Source organism: Rhamphochromis longiceps, linkage group LG6, assembly GCF_057381845.1.
Source record: "Rhamphochromis longiceps isolate RC_006_pf linkage group LG6, R_longiceps_female_GT1.1, whole genome shotgun sequence".
Classification (NCBI taxonomy): domain Eukaryota; kingdom Metazoa; phylum Chordata; class Actinopteri; order Cichliformes; family Cichlidae; genus Rhamphochromis; species Rhamphochromis longiceps.
The window spans coordinates 20,720,368-20,745,301 of record NC_140562.1 but is presented as its reverse complement, the minus strand read 5'-3'; the positions used below and the strand labels follow the sequence as shown (position 1 = coordinate 20,745,301).

Here is a 24,934-nt window from a genome sequence, read left to right as displayed (position 1 = left end):
CAATAAACGGTGCTTGCCATTTCAGGTGGCTTTAAAGTGTCTCTAATGCATTCAATACTGCTCTTAAAGACAGTTTCTTCTCACACAAGAGCTGTCACAGCACTCGCTGGAAGTTGCTGCAGTCAATGATGGTCATTTCCTTTTGCATAGGCAAAGCTCATGCTTATGTTTAAAGAATTTCCAACACAATTGTGGCCATTTTGAACACCTGGCCCTGTCTGTGATAAACAAAACAAAAAAAAGAAAATGCCTTGTGTTCATTTGGGAGCACTTTTTTGTGATACTCATTCATAACTTTTCAACAAGGCACTTGAGGTTGTTCATTTACACTCAGTTGTTTACATATGGTTTATTTAAAGATTAATTGTGCTGTAACAACACATTTTTGTGTACAAGTGTAGCCATCAGTGATAGTCACAATCATTTGGTCCAAATACACAACCATAAAGTGGGATTTAGGCTACCTAAGAGTCGTCAAAACTTCCACCCACTTCCTGTCTTCTATATTTCCTGCATACTTTGCCTCAAGTACAAATTTCAATTTAAATGTCTGATAAATACTTGACTCTATTTCTGACCTACTGCAGAGGGTTACAAAGCTACCGCTGTTTGTTAAATAAGCAAAGCAGCAAATCTACAATGACACAAAACAGAATCCTGAATGAGAAGCTGGCTGGTTACTAAAGAGCAATTAATATATCTTTACCTGGTTCTGACGAGTCCAAGCTTAGCTCAGATAAAAAAGAAAAAACGGTGCAAGAGAAGCAAGGTAACCAAGCCGCTGACCAGCCACTGTTGTCGAGTGAGTCTGGTCACTTTCCTGCCTACCCTACTGACTTCCCTCCCCTCCTCTCACTCTGTCAAGTCTCCAACACCCTGCTCCAATAACCCCTGACCCACAGGAAGTAGACACAATGGACTGAAAATAACACACCACCTCCCCTGGCAACAACTGCCCACCGCAAACCCCCCACTGCACACCATTTCTACACTGCAGAACACCTACAACAGGCTGGCTCAAGATAGGTGGGTAGAACCAAAAATATCAGCCACTACTCAACAAGCTGTGCCCACACGCCACAAAGTGCACCATCCCACTTTGCATTCCAAGCATGACTACTACTTTTTTTTTCTTTTTTTTTTATTCACTCCTGCAGTACAAAGAGAGACATCAATGATATTATATATTAATATCGTGGATATTCTGGTATATTTATACATCAAGTCTTCAGTTTCACACTACAGCAGGTTGTGCTGCAGACTCATGATGATCCCACTGCACCCCCACTGCACAGTGAGATGAATGACCTCTCCACAGTCAGGACTAAAAAGCATCTGTGAGTGCCTGTGTGGGTGTATGTGTGTAAATGTTAGGCTTATTTGTTATGTTAATAATGCTTGCCCTCAAATGAAGTATACACCAATGAACCCCCGGCAAGATATCTATAAAAAATAAAGATATTTATATTACTATTTAAAAAATGGTATAAAAAAAGAAAAGCTGGGTAACAGACACTGGGTTACTCCACTGCATGTGTGCATCTAACCCAGTTCTTATCCATGTAGCAGTCTAATCCAATCAGTCCAATGAAAATTATTCCAAATCAGATTTAGTGGCCAGTGAGAGGTTGCCTTAGACGTGATCTAATTAGTCGCTCCCTTGGAAGAGTCTGTCCACTAGGAAATGGCTTGAGATGCCGAACGCAGAGATAAGGAAATGGAGTCTGATATGTAATTCTGTGTGGCTAGTGGTGTTGCTTTCAAAAAAGTGGTACCAGGTTACAGAAGAAGGAAAAACATTTTTTTTAAAAAGCTCGGTGTTATAAAGATCAGAGTTACAAGTTAATGACTCTGCTGCAAAAGATAATTCACTAAGCTGCCTTTCACAGATCTGAAGCGCACCTTGTTGATTCTTATTTTCATTAACGTGTTTGGTGTCCTGTTCTTAGAGCTGATGAGCATGCCCGGGCTTGTTTCTCAGCCAAGGTAAAGACACACCTCCTTTATTCACCAGTCCCCTGAAACTGGTACACACCTCTGCTCTCTGTTGTCACATTCAGATGATACTACTTTACTTTCAGCTGAAAGCAAATTTGTATGTTGTAAACACATACCTGAGAGGTTGTGTGCTGCATCAGTGGCTGTGTGCTTCCCACACACTGGTTCGCCTTTACCAAAGAATGTGTGGAATTTCTTGTACACACTACAAGCGGCAAAGACAACAATGCCAACAATTTTTCAAACTAAATTATTACACAAAACATTGTGGCTTTTTTTTTTTTTAAGCGTTTACATGTTTGCTGACTTATTCTCACTTATGGGACACTTATCTACAAATTAAACCTTTTATACAAAAGGTTTAACTTCCTAAAACGTATAGTCTATATATAAAGATCTTGCTCTGTAATGTGGAACGGGGGAAAAAAAATCCATGCAATTGTGCATTTCAAGGTTTTATGGCCATCTAATGCATGCTGTAGCGAGAAAGCCAGAGTTTGATCCACCACTTAAACCGCAATTATGCATTAACTCCTTTGTAAGAGCTGTCTCCATTAAAAACAAAGTGGTGTCCCATACCCTTTAATAAACAATTTACCATTCACCTCAATAGTCCTGACCACAGACTGCCTCTTTTTTTATATGAAAAAATATAAAAAATTGCAGGACAATGAGGATTTATTCATAAACTATAACATTTTTGCTGCTTCTGATGATGGTTACAAAAAGATGCCCAATTTATCAGGAGACTATCCTAGCTGTCACTCAGACAAGAGGCAGGATCCACCCTGTTAGTCCTGTGTTAGACTTGGCTGTGTTAGACGCAAAAGGGTAGACAACCATTCCAATTCACATCTACACCTCGAGACAACTTAGAATCAGCAGTTAACCTAACAAACATGTCTTTGGACTGTGGGAATCCAAAGCACAGACAGAACGTGGAAGCTCCACGCAAAAACGCACTTTTTTGCTGTGAGGCGACAGGATGACCCTCCTACAAATTCATATGTTTAATGCAACTCTATAAGATTACACAGTATTTAAAAAGTACAATCAGAGTAAGCTACACTTTAAGATATACTAGTGACAATCATGGTCACATCGCATGTGAAGGAAGAATAATCAGGGGAGTGTATTGGATGCATAAGCAGAACTGATAGCCGCCTATTACCGGCTCCACAACCTTCACTTCAGGGACGAGGAGAATAAAAAACAGCACATAGAAAATGCAGTCATCCTAACAATTATGAACACATCTCCGAAGTGTAATTAAAAGTGCATGAAAAGATTGACTCCAGAGCTGGCAAGGTCACAAATCTGACCGACTGGACTATAAAAATCAGAACAACGATGCTGCATATTTTGATCCTCGGGGAACATGACTGTTTACAGCTTATGGTGAAGATTCTCCAACAAGGCCTGACTCCACGAGATCAAGATTCATGAGACTGACAAGAACGTGGTCATAGATCGAGGAAAACTTGTGTCTGAGAGCGGATATAAGGATGTCCAGCTGAGTAAAGTGACTGAAGTGCCATTTTCATTTATTTCCATTTATTTATCTCAACTGTTTGCCGACAGCTGTCAACAGTTTCTGATTAGTAAGACTAACTTATGAAGTATCCTGAGACATTCCCACTTCCACAATATAGCTAAGATTTCACAGAAATTCCAAATTTTCCATGTTGTAAAATATTTATTCATGTAAAGATAATTCTAATTTAGACCAGTGATCTCAAGCTTTTTTTTTGGGGGGGGGGGGGGGGGGGGTAAAACTTGAATTTTAATGACACAGTGGTTCATCTGATTCATCACAATCATCACCATTCACAGGTTACTGAATTGTGTGAAGTACATAAAGAAAATTAAGTTGTCAGAACTAGAGATGGCACGATACCACTTTTTTATGTCTGATACCGATATCATAAATTTGGATATCTGCCGATACCGATATGAATCCGATATAGTGTGTTTTAATCAACAAAACTGTTTTTTTTAAATATCTTGCTGCATTTTGTATAAGTTCATACTCAAGTTTAAAACAACAACTACACTAAAGCTATTCTGTTATACCTGTATGCAAAAAAAATATTTCATAGTTCAGCAATACTGATCAATCTAATAAACTTAAACCTACACCATCCTCCCTATTCTGGTATTTTAAAGAGTACTTAGCATAAATATTAAGCAACCTAACTAATAGGGTTCCAACTCCCAGCAACAACAAAAATAAAAAAATAAGGAACCACCCCTCACACTCCACCTCATGATGCTTAAATAGATTCAACATCTTTCTTCAACAAAATTGCAGACTGCACAGATGGTACCTTCCCAAAGGAAAAAGTACTATAGCTTACTAGGGTATATATATTAGACTTAATAGTTACTATATACAGTAATTGACTTCTATTCATTTTACATCAAATTAAAACTTTGGGTGTAAGATTTGGATAATTATTTATTAAAAGCGAGACATTTTAAATGAGAATAAGAAAGAAAAGTATGTCTTTGTGTCCCCTTTTCCCTGTTAATGCCCTATCGGCCCCCCTGGCTAAACTTTGCTAGATCCGCCCCTGCACAGTTACCAGCAGTCAGCTACGTAGAAAAAGATCCTCGAGTAGAAAGTAATATTAAATACATTCTAACAACAGCTTATCAAGCTTAAACGTGCTGCTGTTGTTCAGCCGCTGGTTTCCTCTTTCTGGTGCAAAGTGGGCCAAAAACAAACAAGAGAGACGGACTCGCGACAGAAAAGCCGACCAGCTGATCATTAAGCAGTTTCATGATTGAAGTAGCAGCAAGAAGAGGCAGTCGCTCCATATATCGTTTGGTAAGCTTAACGCAGGAATGCTTTACAAACACTCAGAGATGGACTTACACACTTGCTTTACTTCTCTCGGGATAACTTTGTCGGAGATGAAATGCCGGGTTGCTAGCAAAGCTCCACATGCTATCCAGACCACCGATAGGTCCCGCATGCCACAGCCGCTCTATCACGTGATGCATACTGCTCCGACGTGCTAACGTTCTGAGGTGAGTTACGGCGTGTTGCAAGTTTTGTGAGGTGCTTTCGTGATATTTAATGGATCGGATTACATTTTTTATTTTTCTCCGATATCCGATCCAGTAATTTAGGTCAGTATCGGACCGATACCGATACGTAATATCGGATCGGTCCATCTCTAGTCAGAACTGGTTGGCTCTATTGTACAAAGTAATGAGAATTAAATTGAAGGAGGCTCACGCATTTACAACACAGAAGGAGTCCAAACATGGATGAAATAATTGCCAAAAAAAAAAAAAAAAAGAAAAAAAAAAAAGAGTCGCCAATTCTGGATTTCTTTGGCTTTAAACTGGATGAAAGAGGTAAACCTAAGGATGTAACCAAAGCGGTGTGGTGCCTGTGCAGACCTATAGTGCGAGCAAAGGAGTCAAACACAACTAACTTGCATGAGCATTTGATCACAGATAAAAGAGGCTGCTGTTAAAACAGTGCTATTATTTTTTTTTTATGTTGACTGCTTCTATTAGCTCCATCATTATTAGCAAGCGTACTCATGGGCAAATAAACAAATAAATCGCCCTTGTAAAAACAATCCCTAATAGTCAGGACAAAATAATCTTGTTTTACTAAAATCTCCAATGCTCCAAGAGGAGTAGTGATTTTGTGACTTGTGGTCAGACGGACAGATGCCTCTACATTGCATAAGCTCATCAGCTCATCCAGCTGAATGAGCTGAAGCTTCAGTCACACAAACCTAGAGACAGGGTGCCGACCACCTGGTAACGACCAGTTGTTGGGGGAAAAACGTGTATTCCCTGACCAGTTGGCGATCACTCAAGGCTGCTTTCTGTCACTAGGTGAAACTGGACACAATTTTTTGGTTTTTTTTTTTTTTTTTTTAAACAACAACAACAACAACAACAAAAAAAAAACACAGGTAGAAACAGAGGCTTCAGCCTTACTGCTTGTTACCTGATAAGGTTCAGTGGCTAGCTTAGCGTTAGCATGCTGTCTGTGCAGGTACTTGCAAAGAGCTGAAGTTGTGTTACCAGCACGATGCAGCCATTTCTGTCCTGGATGCAGTTTGCACTTTACCATCACGCTCTTGTCCTTTTGTGCAATGCAAATAAAAATTATGTCCGTATCCACACTGTAAACGTGCCTACTAATTTCCTCCTCCAACAACTGAAATCAGCTGATAAGAACTGATAAGCGGGACAGACAGGCAAGCAGACAAACAATTCCAAGGAATTCAACTAAGAACCGGTTATTTTAGAGAACCTGTTCTTATCCTTAGCTGCACCACCGTACAATTGCTTTGGTTGTGCGTTTGCATGGAAGACACCAACTTGTGTGCAAACAGTCACTAACCAACCACTAAGCCACACTGAAACTTGAGACACAAACTGGAAACAGAACGTTTGCCTTCAAAGTAAAAGTTGTACCTTAATATTAAAACCAACATCTTTCAAAAGATGCAGCTTTTTCTTTGAGAGCAAATGGTCTCCTTTTTAAGTATGCGTCCCACTATTCACAGTTTGACGATGGTTTAGTGAGTAGCTGTCGAGTGTCCACAGTCTTCCACGCAAACTACAGGGTGATCATAGCATCAGCTGCAGATTAAAGTAATTGCACGGAGGTTTTCAGTGCAGCGCCCTAAATCTCAAACAATTGCACTCATTGACAGCAAGCAACCTCAAGCAGTCACTTGCCAGCTATTTGGGGAATACACAGGGGGATGTCACTGACTAGTCTCTAGGACTGTGAGACTCATGGTTTTGGTAGTTTATTTCAATCTCCAGCAACCACTCACAACCAGTGGGGAAATACTAATTACTTCTTAGAGAAGAAAAAAGTTCTTAATGCAAAATTGTAGTCTTTCTTAAATAGTCCAACTGGGCAACTGTGGCTCAGGTGGTAGAGTGGGGTCATTTGATAAGTGTAAGGTTGGTGGATCGATCCCCGACTCCTCCAGTCCACATGCAGAAGTATCATTGGGAAAGGCTAAACCCATAGTTGTCCCTAATGCATTTTTATAAACTAATTGTAAAATAAAAAAATAAAGGCTGTATACAAACAATGCAAAGTCAAAAATTCAAGATACATGTATCACCTACATATGCCATTGTGAAATTCAAAATGAAAATGGAGGCGCATTTGAAATGCATTCACCAAATCATTAAAAGACATCTTCACTATTACTTTAATATCCTTCTCACTTTCTTGTAATTCATACTATTGCTTCTCTGCCATGGTAAACGACCATCAACATTGGCTTGTGGTAGAAAGGGCAAAATCCAGGTTAGCAATCAATGCCTATTACCGACTGAGCAAGAAAACAGCTCAGGACATGAGAAAGACAGACTGTGCATCTATTGCACTTTAGGCCAGGTTTTTGTTATTATTTTAAACATTATCAGAGCTTTTCAAACTAATTTCTTTCCCACTCTGCACGCCGACACACCACAGAAATGTTCTTCACAATCATGCCTGAAAATGACAAAATAACCTCCAATCATTTTCATGATTGCCAAATAAATTGATGAATTGTTCCTCTAATAAAGGTTATGGTTGCAAAAACTGCATAAAAAGCGCTTGCAGGAACAAAAACATAATATTCCAGAAACACGCTTCGCCGTTCCTATCAGCTGTTCGTAACACTTCCCACAGTGAAATGATGCACATGCTGTTTTCTTTGCAAATTTGCATCATAGGATTGTTTTTTGTTTTTCCTGCAGTATATAAAAATTGCTGTATCTCCAAAATAAAACTATGAAGACACTCAAAATAAATTTCCTGTGGTGGGAAACTATTTTTTGCAACTTTATTGTATTTAAAGTTTTGAGGGATAAACATCTTAAATTTCTCCAAGTAGAAATATATGTAAACAAAACAAAAGCGATTTTCAATTTTTTTTGTAGTTTATTGCACTTTTTTGCAATTTATGTAATTACTATGCACTTAATGCATACATATTATTAAAATATGGGCTATAACAGTTGTATTGATGTATAGCAACTTGAAATGCTCCCACAAATGGCACTACAGCATGTAAAAAAAATAATATAAGCTCTGGTGGACTTGGTTCTATAGTAGGTCTTAAAGGGTTAAATAAATATCGTCAAATAATCGTGATCTCAATTTCAGTGAAAATAATCGTGATTATCATTTTTGCCATAATCGAGCAGCCCTAGCTGAAAATTATTCCCAGACTCAGTGTTGAAATAACCTTGCTCATACAGGGAGGGTGGTTTGTGAATGCAGGCAGCATTCTCGGCCATGAGAACTAAAGCTGTAGCACAGATAACATCTGCTTCTCACTTCAGGACACATTACTCCCTAAAACACAAGTTTATCATATTCCTGCCATATCTCCTTGGCATGTTGGCTTTCAGTTTTTCACTTTTTCCTCCCAGATAAGCAGAAAGTCAAAAGTATGCACACTTTGCCACTCCACAGCCTTGACACTTTAAGATGGTTACCCATTACATTCATCATTTTTGATTACCTGCACATTCATTCAAGGAATTTGCATTTGCACTGTTACATTTTTATAAAGCTTTAATGTACATAAAAACCAGCTTCTTGTTTAAGTGAAAATAAATGGAAGGTTGTCTTTTTGCGCTAGTAATGTTGTGGAGTTGTATTTTGTCTCGCATCAATTATATCATCAGTTATATCGTTATCGCAAATTTTCAAATATATATCGTGATAAATATTTTTGGCCATATCACCCTGCTCTAGTCACATGCACTTGTCAAAGCCGCATGGTTAGAATTCAACACATTCTTTTGGCATAGCAGACTGTTCACATGAGCATACCGTTTCTTAACCGCTGACGAGACGGGCTCAAACAATTCAGCTTTCAGCCCCCGAAAATAAACAATGCAGTGCAAGCAAACGGGAATCTGACAGAAACAGCAAAATAAGGAACACAGATGTTTCGTTTTTATCATCCTTTAAAACTAATAGAAACTAAAACTGTGCTTGTTTCACACAGGACTTAAAAGCTCAAAATTCAACATAAAAGGTTACCTTAAACTTCAAATACACTGTTTAAAATAGAAATGCAACACCAAATCAAGTTTTATGGATTTAAACACTTTCATTTTCGCTCACCTCAAACGCTTACAAGCATTAGTTGCTTATATTCAAAGGAAAACAACTTATCTTATACACCAACCTTGAATATCAAATGTGACTGGGTTATCCAAATGCCATCGTTTTAGAGTGGAGGCAAAAACGTCAAGGTATTCCACAAGTTTGTTTTAAAAAAAAAAAAGTAAAAGGAAGAGAAGTGTGCCCAGGAAACTTTACACACAGCTAAACAAGAAAGGTAGGACCTCCAGACTCTCAGCTTCCAATCAGGCTACGAGTGAATCGTCTACAAGAGCAGGAGTTTTTCTGTCTCTCTCAGCGCGCATGTGTGTGTGTAGGTGTGTTTGTGTGTGTGTACATGACTACAGGTTTAACAACGTCCTTTGGCTGGAGGCCAGGGCAAAGATACTAGGTAGTACCATCATAACTAACGCAATTATGGACAGTAGAAGAAACAGCAGCAGTAGTAAATACCAAAGAGACCCTTTTTTTGATGTTTTGGTTTCTTATTAAATACGATGTTTAAGACCAAATGAAGAACGAGACTATTAGTTGATAAGATTCACTGTAAGAGCGGCCTGTGAGTCACAGTAAGTTAGGAAATTACACAGGTCAGTAGGAATATTTCGCATCTAGTCTCAAAGCTGACTTGTCAACACCCACATGTCTAACTCAGCCTGTCTAAAGAGTGGGACAAACATGCACACAAATTGGTGCTCGCAGAGCGAGGGAAGAGGGGCAAAGAAAAAAAAAAGTACCATGACAGCAGCGGGCTATATTAAGGGGCTGCAGACACAGCGGCTAGGGTCAGATCACACAGCACTGCATAACTCGAGTGCCAGCTGTGTATGTGTGTGCAACAGGTGAAGCGTTAAATGGGAACAGATACAGTCACACATACTTCTACCTTCCAAAGCAACCCTCAAACCATCCAACATATTCAAGTATTAAATTCATCCATGGGCTCAATTCAGGAAGAGCAATACAGAGTATACTGCAAGCCCAGCGGTGCCTAAGTTCACCATCCAGGGGGACTTTGTATTGGGCATATTTTTTAAGCTAAATACAATTATTATACAAATAAAACAGCTCAAAATTGGTTGTTATGACTTGATACCGTTTTATCTTCTTCTCCATCCTCCTACTTACACAGGCTGCGGTAGACTAAATCATTCATTGTTGAATGTGAACAAGGCTAACCATGATTTTTGTGCTCTCACTCTCACTGCTGTAGCCTACAGGTCAACCACAGCTGCAGTACAGAGCATCTTATCTAGTGCAAACTCTGGAATAAAACAAAAGTCTTAGGAACAAGCTCGGAGATTCTGCAAACGCACAGCACATGTCCAATTATCCACGGGAACCTCTGGGACCTATTTGTAACACTTGTGTAAGCCATTTGAATATCTGATGTGCAACTACAAGTTTTGACACAATGGAAAATTTCTTGTTTATCTTTGGCATTTGTGAAAGGAAAAGAAAAAAAAACAGAAGAGGAAGTTGCCTTTTTTTTCTTTAAGGCTTAGATCACAAGACGTGGCAGCAAAAGCTTCTCTTTGTCGAGCTAACGTGACGATAAACATCACATTAGCGGATACTGTTTCCTGTATGGTATTTACAGGCCTCAGGCTGCATATATGGGTCAACTGCTGATTTAAAATTCAGTCAAATTCAATAATAATCTGTTCCGTATGAAGTAGTAGTAGTAGTAGTACCAAAAACAACCTCAAAACACCAGAACTACAACTAGTTGTTGCTTGCAAAAAGGACACATCTGAAGGTAACATTATGCCAAAATAATCTAGCATTTGGCAGCCAATTAATTAGGATATTACTGACATTTTTAAACAAAAAGCACCCCGCTTTCATTGGCTACATTTTCTTCCTATTTTCTGTTTTACCTATTCAATGTACCACCATGAAAATATGTGCTGTCGTACTCCAGGTGTGTCCAAAGACACCAGCAGTGAGTGCTTCTACGGTGCAAGAAAATAAAACAAAAAAAAACAAAAAAAACACTGCAGTGACTTTTAAAAGAGAGTGTGTCAAGAATGGCTTTTCAAAGTATACAACTCTTCAGTGAGTCACAGATCACTAGTGAGTCACAGTGGAGTCTTTCGTGAGTATAACTCGGAGGTACATAAACAGCTCGGTAACATTAAGTTCCAAATTCATCTTCTCATTATCTGTTATTAACATAAACATTTGCAGCTATATTATATATATAAAACATATTAGAGAGCAGCAGAGGACATATGCAGGAGTTAACAATATAATAGCCAAGGAAAGAAAAAGAAGAGAGCAGGGGACCCTTCCTCTGTCTTCACTCGCCATCTGGTAGCCATCACACCACACACAGGAAGTAGCAGCCATGCCTTGCTGGGGCGCCAGGGAGCGGCTCCTCTTCCCTCATGGTGCTGGAGAAACAACAATCAGCCAGCGCATTGCATTGCAGAGCAGTGCAGTGCACTGTAGTGTAGTCCAGCCCATTCAATCCTCAGCTGAGGAGCCAGCAGCGGCACCACCACCACCAGCAGCAGCAGCAAGGGACCAGGCGCTCACACCCCTGCAGACCAGCAAAGAGGAGCACAGAGCAACCTCGCATTCCTGCTGTCTGAGCCTGCCAAGAAGCACTGGGAACGGAAAGAAAGAGGGAGAGAACAGAGAGCTGCTCTCACTGGAGGCTGCCTAATGGTGGGGCTTTGAGAAGCACTCCAGTCTTTTTCATCTTGATTGCTTTTATTTTTTTTTTAAGCTTTGCTCTCCTCCGCAATGACAATAAAATTATTGCCTGCCCGCCTGTCGTTTCCTGCACACATATTTATGGTCCTTCACCTTTAATCTTGGAGAATGTTTGCGCGCTTTGCAAGAATCCAGAAAATGCAAATAATCAGACATTTGGCCCGACTCGCGATAGCTTTCGTTCCCTCAAATGACGTGCGCCAATCTGGTGGGAAGAGGGACCCCTTCGGCCTTTGTGTTTGATTTACTGTAAACCATCTATGGGCCTTCTGTGTTCTCCCTACTAGCACTGTTTTATTTCCACACAAGACTACAACTACACCCTGGAAATAGAAGCAGCCTTATGACACGTCCTATTTTTACCGCCTCGTGTCATTAGCTGGCAAGTCGCAACACGAAAACCAGGAATGAGCATTGTGATCAAAAAAAACGTTCAGCTTTCTTTAACCTCGGCCTGTGTCACTTCCTTGCATATGAGACAACCGTCAGTCATCAGAAAATAAGACGCATGATGACGTGTGCAATTAGCCCAGTAGCAAAGCTCTGAGGGTTCTGTCATCTGCATTTAATAATAGCTTCTCTTGAAACTCTTCGACTTGGCGCAGTGACAAAAAAAAGGAATAAAAGGATCATTTTACAGCAGAAAACACAACTCAGAATCTGTTCCCAGGTTTCGCACAGCAAATCCAAGCCTGCATGAGAACCGCTTTTCTGCAGCCACTCCACGAGTTGCTTTGCGGACTTGGCACACGACACAGTAAACAGCTGCGCCAGGCAAAAAGAGACACATCTGTTTACAAAATGCTCCATGTTAGCCTTGACCTACCAATTAAATCAACGGTGTCATTTCTGCACTAAGGTAACAAATTAAGTTTAAAGGGGCATACACAAATGATAATACAAGTGAAAGTTAAGATTTTGGGAGGTAACTCTAAGCATTATCAGCACACAGCGCCACCTATGAATCAAAAACAAGCCGAAAACAGACATGATCACAATGATGATCACATTTCCTTTGTTCTCATACAGAAATGACATTTATTTCTGAAATCTAACCAACTATGCGCTGACGTGCACTCAAAAGCAGAACTTCTTAAATCTTTTTCTTAATGACTCCTAACCGATTACATCCTCCATCCCCTTTCAGCTTAAAATAAATTTGCAAGCAACATACTCACTGTAACCTCTCACTCTTTTTGGAGCGCACACACTAAAGTTTAGTCTGTAACGCGTAAACAATCATCTTAAACTTCAGCTTCATTTTGAAGCAGTGGCGTGCTGGTATAAACAAAGGTTTACTGTGCTCTGAAAAGCAGCTGCGTCGCTCAAGAATTTGCATGAAAGGTTATGCATGCAAGTGTCTAGTTTACATAACAGGACATAATAGTATACATATGAGAACGTGATTTCGAGGTTAGCTCAAGTTCACGTTTGTTGCGTTAAACCCATTTTTTTCGTCATCATGCACATAATATCAGACGCTGCTTACAAACGCCTGCATAAGAGATGAGAGACCTTCTGTATCGACAATGAAGCATGCGCTCACAAAGATCGACAGCACCAAACGCTGCTGTTAAGATCCCACGGAGACGATCAAAAACACAGACTATGTTTTAGGTGACTGACATGCACCATGTGTGTTGTCATCACTCTCAAAACTGATGTCACATGAAGCACCGATGAAAAAAAATGAAGAAAATAAAAAGTGTCATATTTTTGTATACATCACCACTTGAGTAATGCTGTGACAGGTTTGACAGTGATTTACTATGCCCCCCCAAAAAAAAAAATAAAATAAAAATTGCTCTGTGCTGCCAACTTCCCCAAGGGCTGGCTCCAACTGAATGTTTTGTTTTCATGGCTGTGTTTTTCTTTGTGAGGCAATGACTTGATTTCATGCTTAAGACTATAAATACCCAGAAGAAAATGCAGAACAACCACACTCATGTTTACTTCGATTGTGTTTTAAAACAAAAGACCAAAACACCAGTACAGGACTCAGAACAGCTTTCAGTTCTTTGGGGGGGAAATGGTTGTGAATATTACAGAGTCTACACATTTCCCCCCACCCTCATTCCCACAGCTTTTTTTTTTTTATCCTTTAAACTGCTGTACCAACAGTTAGGCTACGATGAAAATGACACCGCCTATGTATAACACAGTGACGATAGTCTGTGTCAGGGATAAAAGAGACAACTACTGTAGTAGCACATATATTAATAATTAATGCTTATTTGTTTGTAATGGGCATTGAATAATTAATGGCATATTCAACCCATTTCCAAGCTGTGGCAGATCACACAACAGTAGTCTGCTTGCTCCAAATGGAGAGCTGTGCTGCTGGTGCTGCTGCGATGAGGACACAGTCCAGTAATTTTTCTTTGTTAGCCTAAGAGGCTAATGCTGCACAAGTACCCCTCTGTTGCATCCCGTTTGGGTAGCTTGTTTGTTTGTTTCTTCAAGCACGTAGGGAGGGGCGGGGGGAGGGTTAACAGAAAGTGAGCGTTTGTTCTCTGTTCCACTTGCTAAGCAGATTTAATGAATCCTCTACTTAATCAAATGAGCTATGCCTTTGTTTTCGTTCGACCACGTTGTTACACTGGTGGCATACAGTTTTCTTTAACTGTGTGTAAATGACAACTTTTTACAGTCAGCCACAGACAAAAGCTAACAGCCACTTTGATGTACACTATAAATGCTTTTTTGTTTTTCAGCTAAGAGGCCATAAGACCAGCACGGAGTAGGTCCTCAGTCTCCCTTTAGAGCCAGAGGAGGACCTTCAGGGTTCAATATTTTCCTTCATCCGGTCTACCCTGCAGCCCTGTGCTCTTGCTCTGAGGCCCTTGTAAGGGCTGCACAAAGTGTTCAGCAAAATCCTAATCTGTTTTCAGAAAGTGCATGCCAATAAACTACAGGGACTACAATGGTCTATGAAGCTATGTGCACCGGAAGGCAAGAACTGAGAAACTAAGAGCTAAGCAAAATTATTAAAAATCAAGGAGACAGTTATTTTATACATTTTCAAAACTGCTGCTGTTTAATTAATGTTTTGAACTAAAATTAAGGATTCCTTTCAATAGGAATTGTATTACTGTAATATGAACAAGCCGAACAATGACGTTTAATTGAAACATGGCGGCTTCAAAATGGCACGCATAAACAGCCGTTTGAAGCAGTTATATACATATCTCTCTATCAACTCTAGATTAGATAGAGAGGCTGATTGAGAACTAAAGATTCTCGACAGAGAACCGGTTCCAAACTGTCCAGTTTATATTAATTGTCTGTCTCAGAGCTTATCAATTGCTTTCATCAGTGCTGGCATCTTGTTTCTTGCAGTTTCACATAACAAAGCATGACGTCAAACCCCCGGCAGTGGAGCTTTTTCCACACCTGAAGTACATACCTGTTGGTTTTTTTTTTGTTTGTTTAAATCTGGTTTCTACATCCTACATCAGACCCTGATGATAACCAGCAGCACTGATGCTGAAAACCTTTGTAGACCTACATGTTTCCCCAACGCAAAATATTGATCACCGATCAATGAGAGAATCCGTAAAAACAGACCTAGAATAAATAATGGCATCGGTATCAATAAAATGTTACCAGTAACTATCCTTATTCATTTCCTTTATCCGTTTTCACCTACACCTCCATGATGTGGTGGCAGAATTAACTGAGATACACCATTTTATCGAGCAGTGACGACAGCAACCTTGTAACTCGATCTCTGCATCTCCTTGGGTCCATGTGACAACACAACAGATGTCCTGAAGACATCCATCTCGAAAGCTGTTCCTTTAAGGATGCTTACACTAGTGGACACTGAGACAAATATGCACATTAGTTAAGAGAAATGAAAGAGAAAAAGGAGAAATGGATGGAAAAATGCAGTGCCAATGAAATGGAAAACCCCAGGGAGCAAGGCTGTACTGACCCTATGGTATATTTTGTATTTTTTAAAGCTGAGGTGAGTAGTTTTAGATACAAAAAACAAAATGCCCACATCGGTTTGGTACTAAATAGCGTACAGACAGCAGTTTATTCTGGTCCCTGTTCTCAAAGGACATTGACAAACTAAAATGCTTGCACCAATGTAGCTGTAATGTGATTTTACCACAAAAAAAATAAAGTCAGTAATCACTAGCTTACTTTGCCAGCAAACCTCATGTAGCATGTGGCACCAAACTCACATTTAATCTAGGACTGCTCAATTGTGCCAAATAGTGAGACCAACATCAGTCGAACTTAGGGCTGTGCGATATGACCAAAATCTCATATCCCGATATAAGAATTCTATCGTCCCGATAACGATATAAATCACAAAAATGTACCATTTTCTGTAAATTCTGTGAATCTCGGGCAGCTCGTCTTGCGGGAAGTGTTTCCAGCTGCGCGTCATGTAGCTGGAGTCGAGTGTTTTAACAGATGCATGAAACTATACATTTTTAGACATAAGTTGTAACGGCCACCGTTACATTTGTGAGTATTTATTACACAGTGTGCTGCAGGGAAAAGCCTGTTCTAACGTTTGAGTCTAAGGTTTATTTTTTAGCACCTGGCGGCTCTTTTTTTACTTCTCATCCGTAAATAATCTGCTCTTTCACGTGATTCAGTTCATTTTGAAAAGTCTCAACAGGATCTTGAGCTTTATTGTGAAAGGTTTATGTGGAACATAAACAAGCGGACACGTGATGGTGTTACCGTAGTTGTTGCTAACGACAACGCATAAAAACAGGCGCTTGTCCATCCGTAGTGTGGTTATATTAAATATAAAAGAAAGAGAGAACTTTAAGAAATTAATATAGCCACTACAGTGACCATCAGAACGATGAAAAAATATTGCCGTAAACAGTTTATTTTGCGACACCACGAAACAAACGATAGCATAAAATGAAACGATAAAAGTTTTTATATTATCATCCGATATATATCGTTATATCGAACAGCCCTAGTCCAGCTGAAAACCAAATAATTACCTTAAAAAAAAAAAAAAAAAGTGGCTTGGGGAACTGCAGATAGAGTCAGGGCCGCCCACATAGCAGCAAACTCGTCCACCTTCGGAAAAAAAAAAAAAACTACAAAAGCCCCGGGGAGAGCTGCAGGTTCGCCTGCACCATTGCAGCTCAAAACATACGCTGACCTTTGTGTCGATTACATTAAATGCTGTGTCAGAAGGATAGCAGCTAGAGTTAAAAGGGAACTTTTACAGGATGTGATGGTATGGAGACAGTGGCACTGAAGAAAGAAAAAAAAAAAAAAAAGAGCTGGTGTAGCTGCAAGCAGCAAAGTTAAAAGACACTAACATTTTTGTTGGGGCTGAACAAGATTAGATAGAAGTACATCAAAGGGACAGCTAAGTCTGGGCGGTTTGGAGACAAAGTTAAAGAGAGATAGGATGAGATGGTTTGGATGTTTGCTGAGGAGTAAGGATAGTGGATATATTAGATAAAGGATGTTGAAGATGGAGCTGCCAGGCAGGAGGAAAAGATGAAAGGCACAGAGACGATTTGTGGATGTCCCGAAGGAGGACATGCAGAAGTCTAGTGTGACATCAAAAGACGCTCCGAATAGGGTTAGAGGGAAGGTGATGATTTGCTGCGATGACCCATTAAGGCAGTAACCGAAAAGGAGAAGAAGAAGAAAAGGAAGAAGAAGCAGCAAGGAAGTAAAACAATTCAAGAATGTCTCATCTAATCCCACAAAAGCTCTCATGCTTCATAACCAGCTGAATTGTTTCAATTTAAAAAAGAAAAAGAAAAACAAGAGAGAATCAACTTCTCTATTTATTTGAGTTAGTATAATCTGAACAACTTGTAAGTACTTCCACTAATTACACAGCTTCATGTGACCGAGCTTGCTCAAACCACCCTGCTGTGTTTCCCAGTATTTTTAGATTTTAGATTGCTGCACTACTATAGAGGGCATTGTTGAAAGTTAGATCAGAGTATTAGTCACTGAAAAACAACTCTGATATGAACAGTCTGTAGCAGCCGTAGAAAATCTAATAAGAGCGAACAATGAAGAGGAAGAATCATGACCCACAATCTGAAGCTGTATTCTCGAAAGATTTAGCTGAACTCTGCTGTTACACTCTTATGGCCTCAATAAGTCAAACAGAAATCTAAAGTGTAGAAATATATTTTCAAACAGGATTATGTCGCTACCTGTGACAGAAAGACTAAAACGTGGCATTTGCGTTGATAAACCCCCCAAAACGAAAGAAACCAGCTTGCAGTTTGTTCCTTGTTTGTATAAAAGCAATGGCCAACATTTAACTCAAAAATGTTTTCTTAACATTAAACAGGGAAAAAAAGATGCAGTTTATGCAGATATAAAAAACAACAACTATAATTTCGCAGCTTTAAACAGCTTAACTTCTACCTCACAAAATCACGAGTTTCCTCAGAGTTCTTAAAACACTAAAACAGTTACACAACTTGAGCAACAAGTTGTCATAACCATTTGAAAATAACTAGGTCCTCCAGTAGCCTACTTCTTTTTTTCTCCTGAGAAACTAACATTTGGGGTCATATTAACTTTTGTATTGTGGATGCAAACATTATTGTTATTTCAAATCATTTCAAAATAAGAAAGAAATAGCATGTTTTAGTCATTGATATTTTTAAGCGTCCCATATTGTATTATTCCCTCGCACCATGACTCTGTTTGATTAAAGTAAGTCAGGAATCAATATGAGGAGTTATATTGCTGTTGCTTCATGATTCATTTATTAGCCATTAGTTGTGCACAAGGCTGTTGGGAAATAGTGCAACTTTGAAAAAACTAAACAAAAGACTTTTTTGTAATGACCATACGAGATGCTGACTGCAGGTAACACAACAGTGATACCAAAGCCTGCCGCTACAGGCAAGATGCAGGTTTACAGAACTGGACCCCTCCATTTAATGCAAACTTTGCAAACAAAATTTCTAAACTTCTACATTAATAAGCAAAACACAGGTTTCATTCATCAATCTTTGGTTTTTCCTATGAATTTTTAACTTGATGATGTCAAACTGTATGCATTCTTTGAATTTCTGTGGTTTAGTTGAAAGAAAAAAAAAAGGAAATGGTTAAATATTCGCTTCGAGCACATTCATAAATTATTAAACTTCTGATAAAATCTATGCTAGTTTTACAAGAAAGCATTCGTCGATGACTATTCAGCACGCGTAGCTGCACCGACCAGGGGTTTTTCCCCCTCGCAGCTGAGAGGTTTCCTGGATGAGTACCCATGACAAAATAGTTTGCATGTCTGCCTTGCTTATTTGCAGTTTATGCACCAGAATCTGTTCAATAAACTAAATTTTTCACACACAGTTTTGCAAGATATCCGCAGACAGTTAAAGATAACAAACACTGGAAGCATTGGAAAGTCCAGTTTTTCTTGATTGCCTCATTCTTTAGCTGTTTTTTGTGCACGAACAGGATTCTTGTCTTCTCTGCATCTATCCCCATGTTTTCTCATGCTGCGTCAGAGCATGCATATGCAATGGGTGGGGTACACTTAATTATGAGTGGTCAGTAAAGGCACCTGATCTCACTTGGAGAAGGATTGTCCATTCCTGATCAAATCCTGGCCAACTCCAGATATGAACAGGGTCCTGGTTTTAAAAAAAAACAGCTGGAAACTGTTGTCACAAAGTACTGTACAACAAGGTGACCTCTGTCATCAAATAAAACACTATTCTGTAATAGATGTGATGCAGGCACTCAATGAACCCTGCTTCTAAGTGTATATTTTATGCTCTCTTGAACTTCTGGTTTCTGCAAAAACATCCCTTCTCTGATCTTACAGCTCTTGTATCAATAAAGATGCCGTGCACAAAGAAATCAAATGGGCTTGATGGCTAACAAAGCAGCTAATCAAGTTATTTGCTTTAGCCTTATATGAGAGGTTCTTCCAATAGCACACTAATTAAACAGAGAGAACAGGAACATAAAACTGTCAGTTACACTTGTGGGGGGAAAAAAAAAATCAATGGCATGTCATAACTGATTGCATATCGTTTTAAAAGTATGTAAGACTGAATAGCAGGTGTGAGTAGAGACTGACAGAGCTGCAGATAAGACAACACAGGGATGTAAACAATGGCAGATATAGTAGATGTAATGACAGCCACAACTAGCTCTGATTTTGCAGTTGATTTGTAAATCATTTAACTCTCAGCGACCACCTTTGATACTCTTGACTGCGTGACTTCAAAAGGTAATCAAAGCACTGCGTTACTGGTCAAAGACAATCAAATTCTCCCGAGATAATGCTTGCCAGAGTCTCATGTTTGCTTCCCAAACAGCGGCCATGCGCCCCGCTGACATGCCCTTGAGCAAAGCCTGTTAAGTCACGCTTAAGTAACTTTACTTTATATAAGTAACGCACACTTTCAGGTTCACCAACAAAAAGGGTAAGGGGGGGGGAGAGACAAAAGCTGATTGTTGCAATGCACACAAGATGAGGCCTACACATCGTCTGCACCCGGGGAGAGCCTCCAGGGAAAAGCATGCACGTTTTTTTCCTTCCTTTGGTCTAACAGGTTACTTTATTACAACGTAACAAAGAGGATATAAAGCGCACTTACGTAACGTCTCAACTTTTTTTCAGGAGGAGACTTTCTCAGCCACCCCGAGCACACCACCTCTCCCCCGCTCATTTCTGCTCCTTTTCTTGCTCTCTCTGGAGTTTGAGCCCGGATTGACGCTTGGCGCTGGTTGTTTTCGGGAGTGTCTTCTTGTACCTGGGGGGAAAAATAACAATAAAACAGTTAATATGAGGCTAAGACGGTGAAGTCAAAACATACTTCGAATATAAAGTTTGTTTTAAAAAAATGCTGTGCGTGTATGTGTGTTTTTAAAGGCGCAATAACCAACCGTCACTCCTCCGAAAGTGGACTCGCCGACACGGCAGTTCTGTGAAATGCACAGACCAGATTTCCACGAGTTGTACTCAAATAAACGTGTCTCCTTAGCTTGGAGTAAACATAAACCCCGGCGGCACCGCCTTTTGAACAAATATCAGCGGTGACTTTTGTATTTTGTTCAAACTGGAAGGCTGTGGGGGCAAAAAAAAAGAGGAAAAAAGAAAAGAAAAAACAGGCGCAGACAAATGAAAGTCGGCAAGTTTTTTTTTGTTGTTGTTATATTTAACGTCTCATGCTAATTCCCGTCAAAGTGAAGCGATTCCCATCTGGAGAGGTCGGGTGTGCATGTCCCACACTGTACCGGTGCATAGTTGTCGTCTGAACGCAAATTAAAACAAGCTCGACCGTAAACACGGTGGTTTCGCCTAGCTTTCCTACCAGTTTACTCCCATGGTTCCTTAATTGTGATTGACAGGGTGGCTCCGTCTTTCCCTAAACTCACCCTCCTCTGGAACACTACTGAATGGAGTTAACAGCCGCATAGGCGAGAGGACCGGAAGTTATTGGTTTGTTTTCAAAATAATATTAGCACGCTTTGAAGCTGCCTTTAGTTTAGAAACGTAGTAGTGTAAGTTGCTATTTTTAGTCTTGATTGACAGGTTGACATCTACCTTTTCTCATCTAAGCAATACTGTAGTACTATGGCTAGTTCTGTAAATTGATAAAGGCTACATTGTTATAAAGAACATAGAATGTATTTTCATTTTTACACTCCAGAATATTTCTTCATGGTAATATTCGCACATACGAGGCACGACTCAACGTGGTTTAATTTCTAGAATGTTATTTTGAAATTCAAAGTCGGAAGTTGATGTTTGTTCCGACTGCTTGATGCGGTTCTTCAGAGCACAAACTGGAGAGGCGGCGGCGTGCAGGGAAAGCTGTAGAGCTTCCATCATGGGACATGTAGTTCAAACAGTTCTCTGTGTCCCGTTCCTAAAAAAATAACAACACTAGTGAAGTGTTGTTTAGCTTTTTTGTAGATGACGCATAACGTTAATACAGAAGCATGCACCTCTTGGTGAAGACAATGAGCTTAAAAAAAGCGACAATGAAAGGACCCGCCTCAACCCCTAGGGTCCCAACAAATCACTGCATGTCTAGACTACACTATCCACAATGCTGCTGGAGTCCCCAGAGAGGAATCTGTATACAATCATGTTAAAATAGACTCAGTAGTCTATTTACATGATAGTTTTTTAACGTTTTTATCTATGAATCCGTGTCTCTATTTATTTACAAAGCTATATCATCTCTGTCACTGCTAAATTTAAATTTACTTCCCATACCATTTATTTGAATCTAAAAATCCACAGAGCCTAAAGCTACCAGCAATCTCCTCACAGGCTACAGTCCAGCACCAAAGCTGTTAGAAAATGTTTTTTCCTGTAAGCCTGGATGTGGTTCACTAGAAATATGTCAATATCCCGGGGGACCAAAAAGACCATCTATAACTGGTCCTTTCTACTGGCAAAGGCGTGTTTCCTATGGAATCCGAGTGGAATTTGAGGAATCCTATTGGTATGGTTATGCTTCTCCGAAAGGATGTTTCCCTGTTATTCTGTGATTAATGACTTTGCCAGTCTATTGACACATGGCCTGTTTCCACAGCATTAGTCCTGATGAAGAAACAGGGAGCAATTAAAGGCTGTAGACACAACACAGCAACCCCAATTAATTCTCTTTGAGAGCCATATGTGCACATCATCAAAAAGCAAAGGCCCAGAGTCTCCAGAGTTAAGATTTAAAGGTTCATGTGGGTATTATGTTACCTGTTTCCAGCTTTTCAGTATTACCTAGAAAGACAGACCTAAGATATGGTGTCAGTATATTCCAGATGAGCTATAGATTGTCTGCAAATTATCTAACATAGTAACAGGCTACTGAATGGATACAGAATATTGAAAATACATCCACAAAAAGCAAAAAAATTCCACCAAACAGGAGGTTTGCTTGCTTAAAAAGGAGTCTTGAGATTTTTTATTTTCCAAATGTCCTTTGGGCCTCACATGCCACTGTGTATTTACCACATCAATTAAAAATGTGTAAAAAGTAAACATTTGCTAATGATTTTGTGTTTCTGCATAAAAAAAAGACAACTATAATTTGCCTGTGGGAACAGTATGTGATGGCATGTGACTCTGCAGTTCCCTTTTCCAATACTGGTTTGAGTAGACTCCATTTGACAAAGCGATTTTGCAATCGAAGCACGGAAAAGAGGAATCATCACATGTTTTGACCAATTATGCAACAACATAGAGCTCTTTGATTAGTTTATTCAACTTAAAAAAATAAAACCGAACACACACACACACATATGTGTTTGTTTTGTTTTTTGTTTGTTTGTTTTGTCCCAAAGCACATTTTGAACAACACCAAAGGCATTTCAGATTTCACACAGGTGGTTGGTTGTTGCACTCTGGAAATGGAATGAAGGTGAGTGTTATTAACCTTCTGTGTGCCGCGTCTTCAAATCCCATGACCCATTAAAGCTGACATAGCAACAAGCTGCAGCCATGCTGAGTGTATTTCAGCTTGTGTTGAAAGTTCGGACTTAAAAATATACACTAGTTTTAAATATATATATATATATATATATATATATAAAATTTTTGTTCATGACGGTGCAGATTTCTGACATTTTGTGTAAACTTAAGCATGTAACAATTTGATTATTTCATTATTATTATTAGTTTTATATCGTACTTATTATACAGGCTATACAGAACATAGAATCAAAATTCCTACGTTTTATGTAACTGAAATGTTACATAAAACTATATATATATATATAGTTTTATATATATATATATACATGTATATATACATATATATATACACATATATATATACATATATATATACATTGGAGTCTTCTCTCACCCCCATTCTCTGCGACCTGCTGGAGCGGGGGGGCTAGGAGGAGGAGTTGGCCGTCCGACTGCGGTCTGGAGTGTGGGGCCTCCCTGCTGCTGCGGAGTCGGGGCGGTCTGCCTCCCCCCACCGCAGGGAAAAGGGAAACACCACCTGGGTCTGGGTGCAGTTCCCCCCTCCAGGGGCAAGGGTACCTAGACCCGGTTTGTAGAGTACGCTTGGGGAGTGTGATCGTGTGTACAGCATCTCTTTATGTCTGTCTCCACGTTGGTTGAGTGTGGAGTGAGTGCATATGAGAGCATGAGGGTGGGAATGGATGTTTGTATATGTGTGTGCCTGTATGTCTGTGTCTATATGTCAGGTTGGGTGTCAGGCGCCACCTCTCTGGGGACATCTCAGGCCCTCCAAGGTTTGGAGGCCTATCTCCCCCTACCACCACTTCCCCTGCCAGTGGCGGACCCCCTCAGACATCGGTGCGTTGGTGGTTCTTTGTGTCCGGGGATGGGCGTCCAGGTACACACCGGCTCACTCCTTGGCGGCCGCTTATCGGGGCCTGGAGCCTGGTGCTCACTCGGGCCACTTCGGAGGTGGGGTGCCCCCGGCCTCGGTCACTCAGGCACGGCTGGTTGCCGGCGGAGCTCACGGGCGCGTCACTGCAACTCCCCCTGGCTTCTGCTCCGCGGCTGCTGAGTGAGCCCTCATCTGGGACGCTCCTCAGCTCTTTCTGGGACAGTGGCGCGGCTGCCCCTCTGTTGGTCTTCCTTGGTCTCTTGTGTTCTGGGGGCCTCTGGATGTCTGGAGTTTTGATCTCCTCCATACCTGCTTCATGCCCTGGAGGACGGGGCTGTGGCCCCCCCACACCCTCTAGCAGATCATTACATGAAGGAACCTTTAAAAAAAACAAAAAAATCAAGCGCGTCCATGCTCACAGGTGTACACACGGGTGATCACACCCACAAACTACACCCTTTTTGGCTCCTACCTCAAAGCACACTGTGTTCTGTTGATCTTATGTGCTGCACAATGTTTAATATTTAGTATTTACTGTCATATTCCCATATATCATTGTGATGTTGTTTATTCTATTACTCTTGTTCTCTTCTGCTTGTTTTCTTTTTTCTTTCTCAGCAGGTGATCCAGGTGATTGATATATGCATTTTTTATTTCTTTTTTTTTTTTTTCTGCTCATTCTGTTGGTTTTTGTCTTTTGCCCTTCTCCCCCGTCCCTCTTCTCAGCTGTTTCTCATTCCCTCTTTCTTTCTCCCCTTCTTTCCCCCAGTCAAGTCTGTCCCGTATT

The 24,934-nt window shown here is 40.1% G+C and overlaps 1 protein-coding gene across 5 annotated transcripts in view; it reads right to left on the bottom strand.

The window, feature by feature from the left end:
- The window catches only part of gab1 (GRB2-associated binding protein 1), a 55,520-nt gene extending 34,315 nt beyond the window's left edge, over positions 1 to 21,205 (bottom strand). For 2 of the 5 annotated variants that reach the window (XM_085409644.1, XM_085409645.1), the window contains exons 1-2: positions 20,714 to 21,205; positions 20,425 to 20,580 (exon numbers count right to left, since the gene is read on the bottom strand). In XM_085409644.1, coding sequence (XP_085265770.1) covers positions 20,425 to 20,496 — 72 coding nt within the window. In that variant the 5' untranslated portion in view covers positions 20,497 to 20,580; positions 20,714 to 21,205. Of the gene's footprint in view, positions 1 to 706; positions 862 to 9,185; positions 9,362 to 20,424; positions 20,581 to 20,713 lie in introns of those variants that run through there. The other 3 variants (XM_085409643.1, XM_085409649.1, XM_085409646.1) reach the window with 3 other exon arrangements.
- Between the last annotated feature and the right edge of the window lie 3,729 nt (positions 21,206 to 24,934).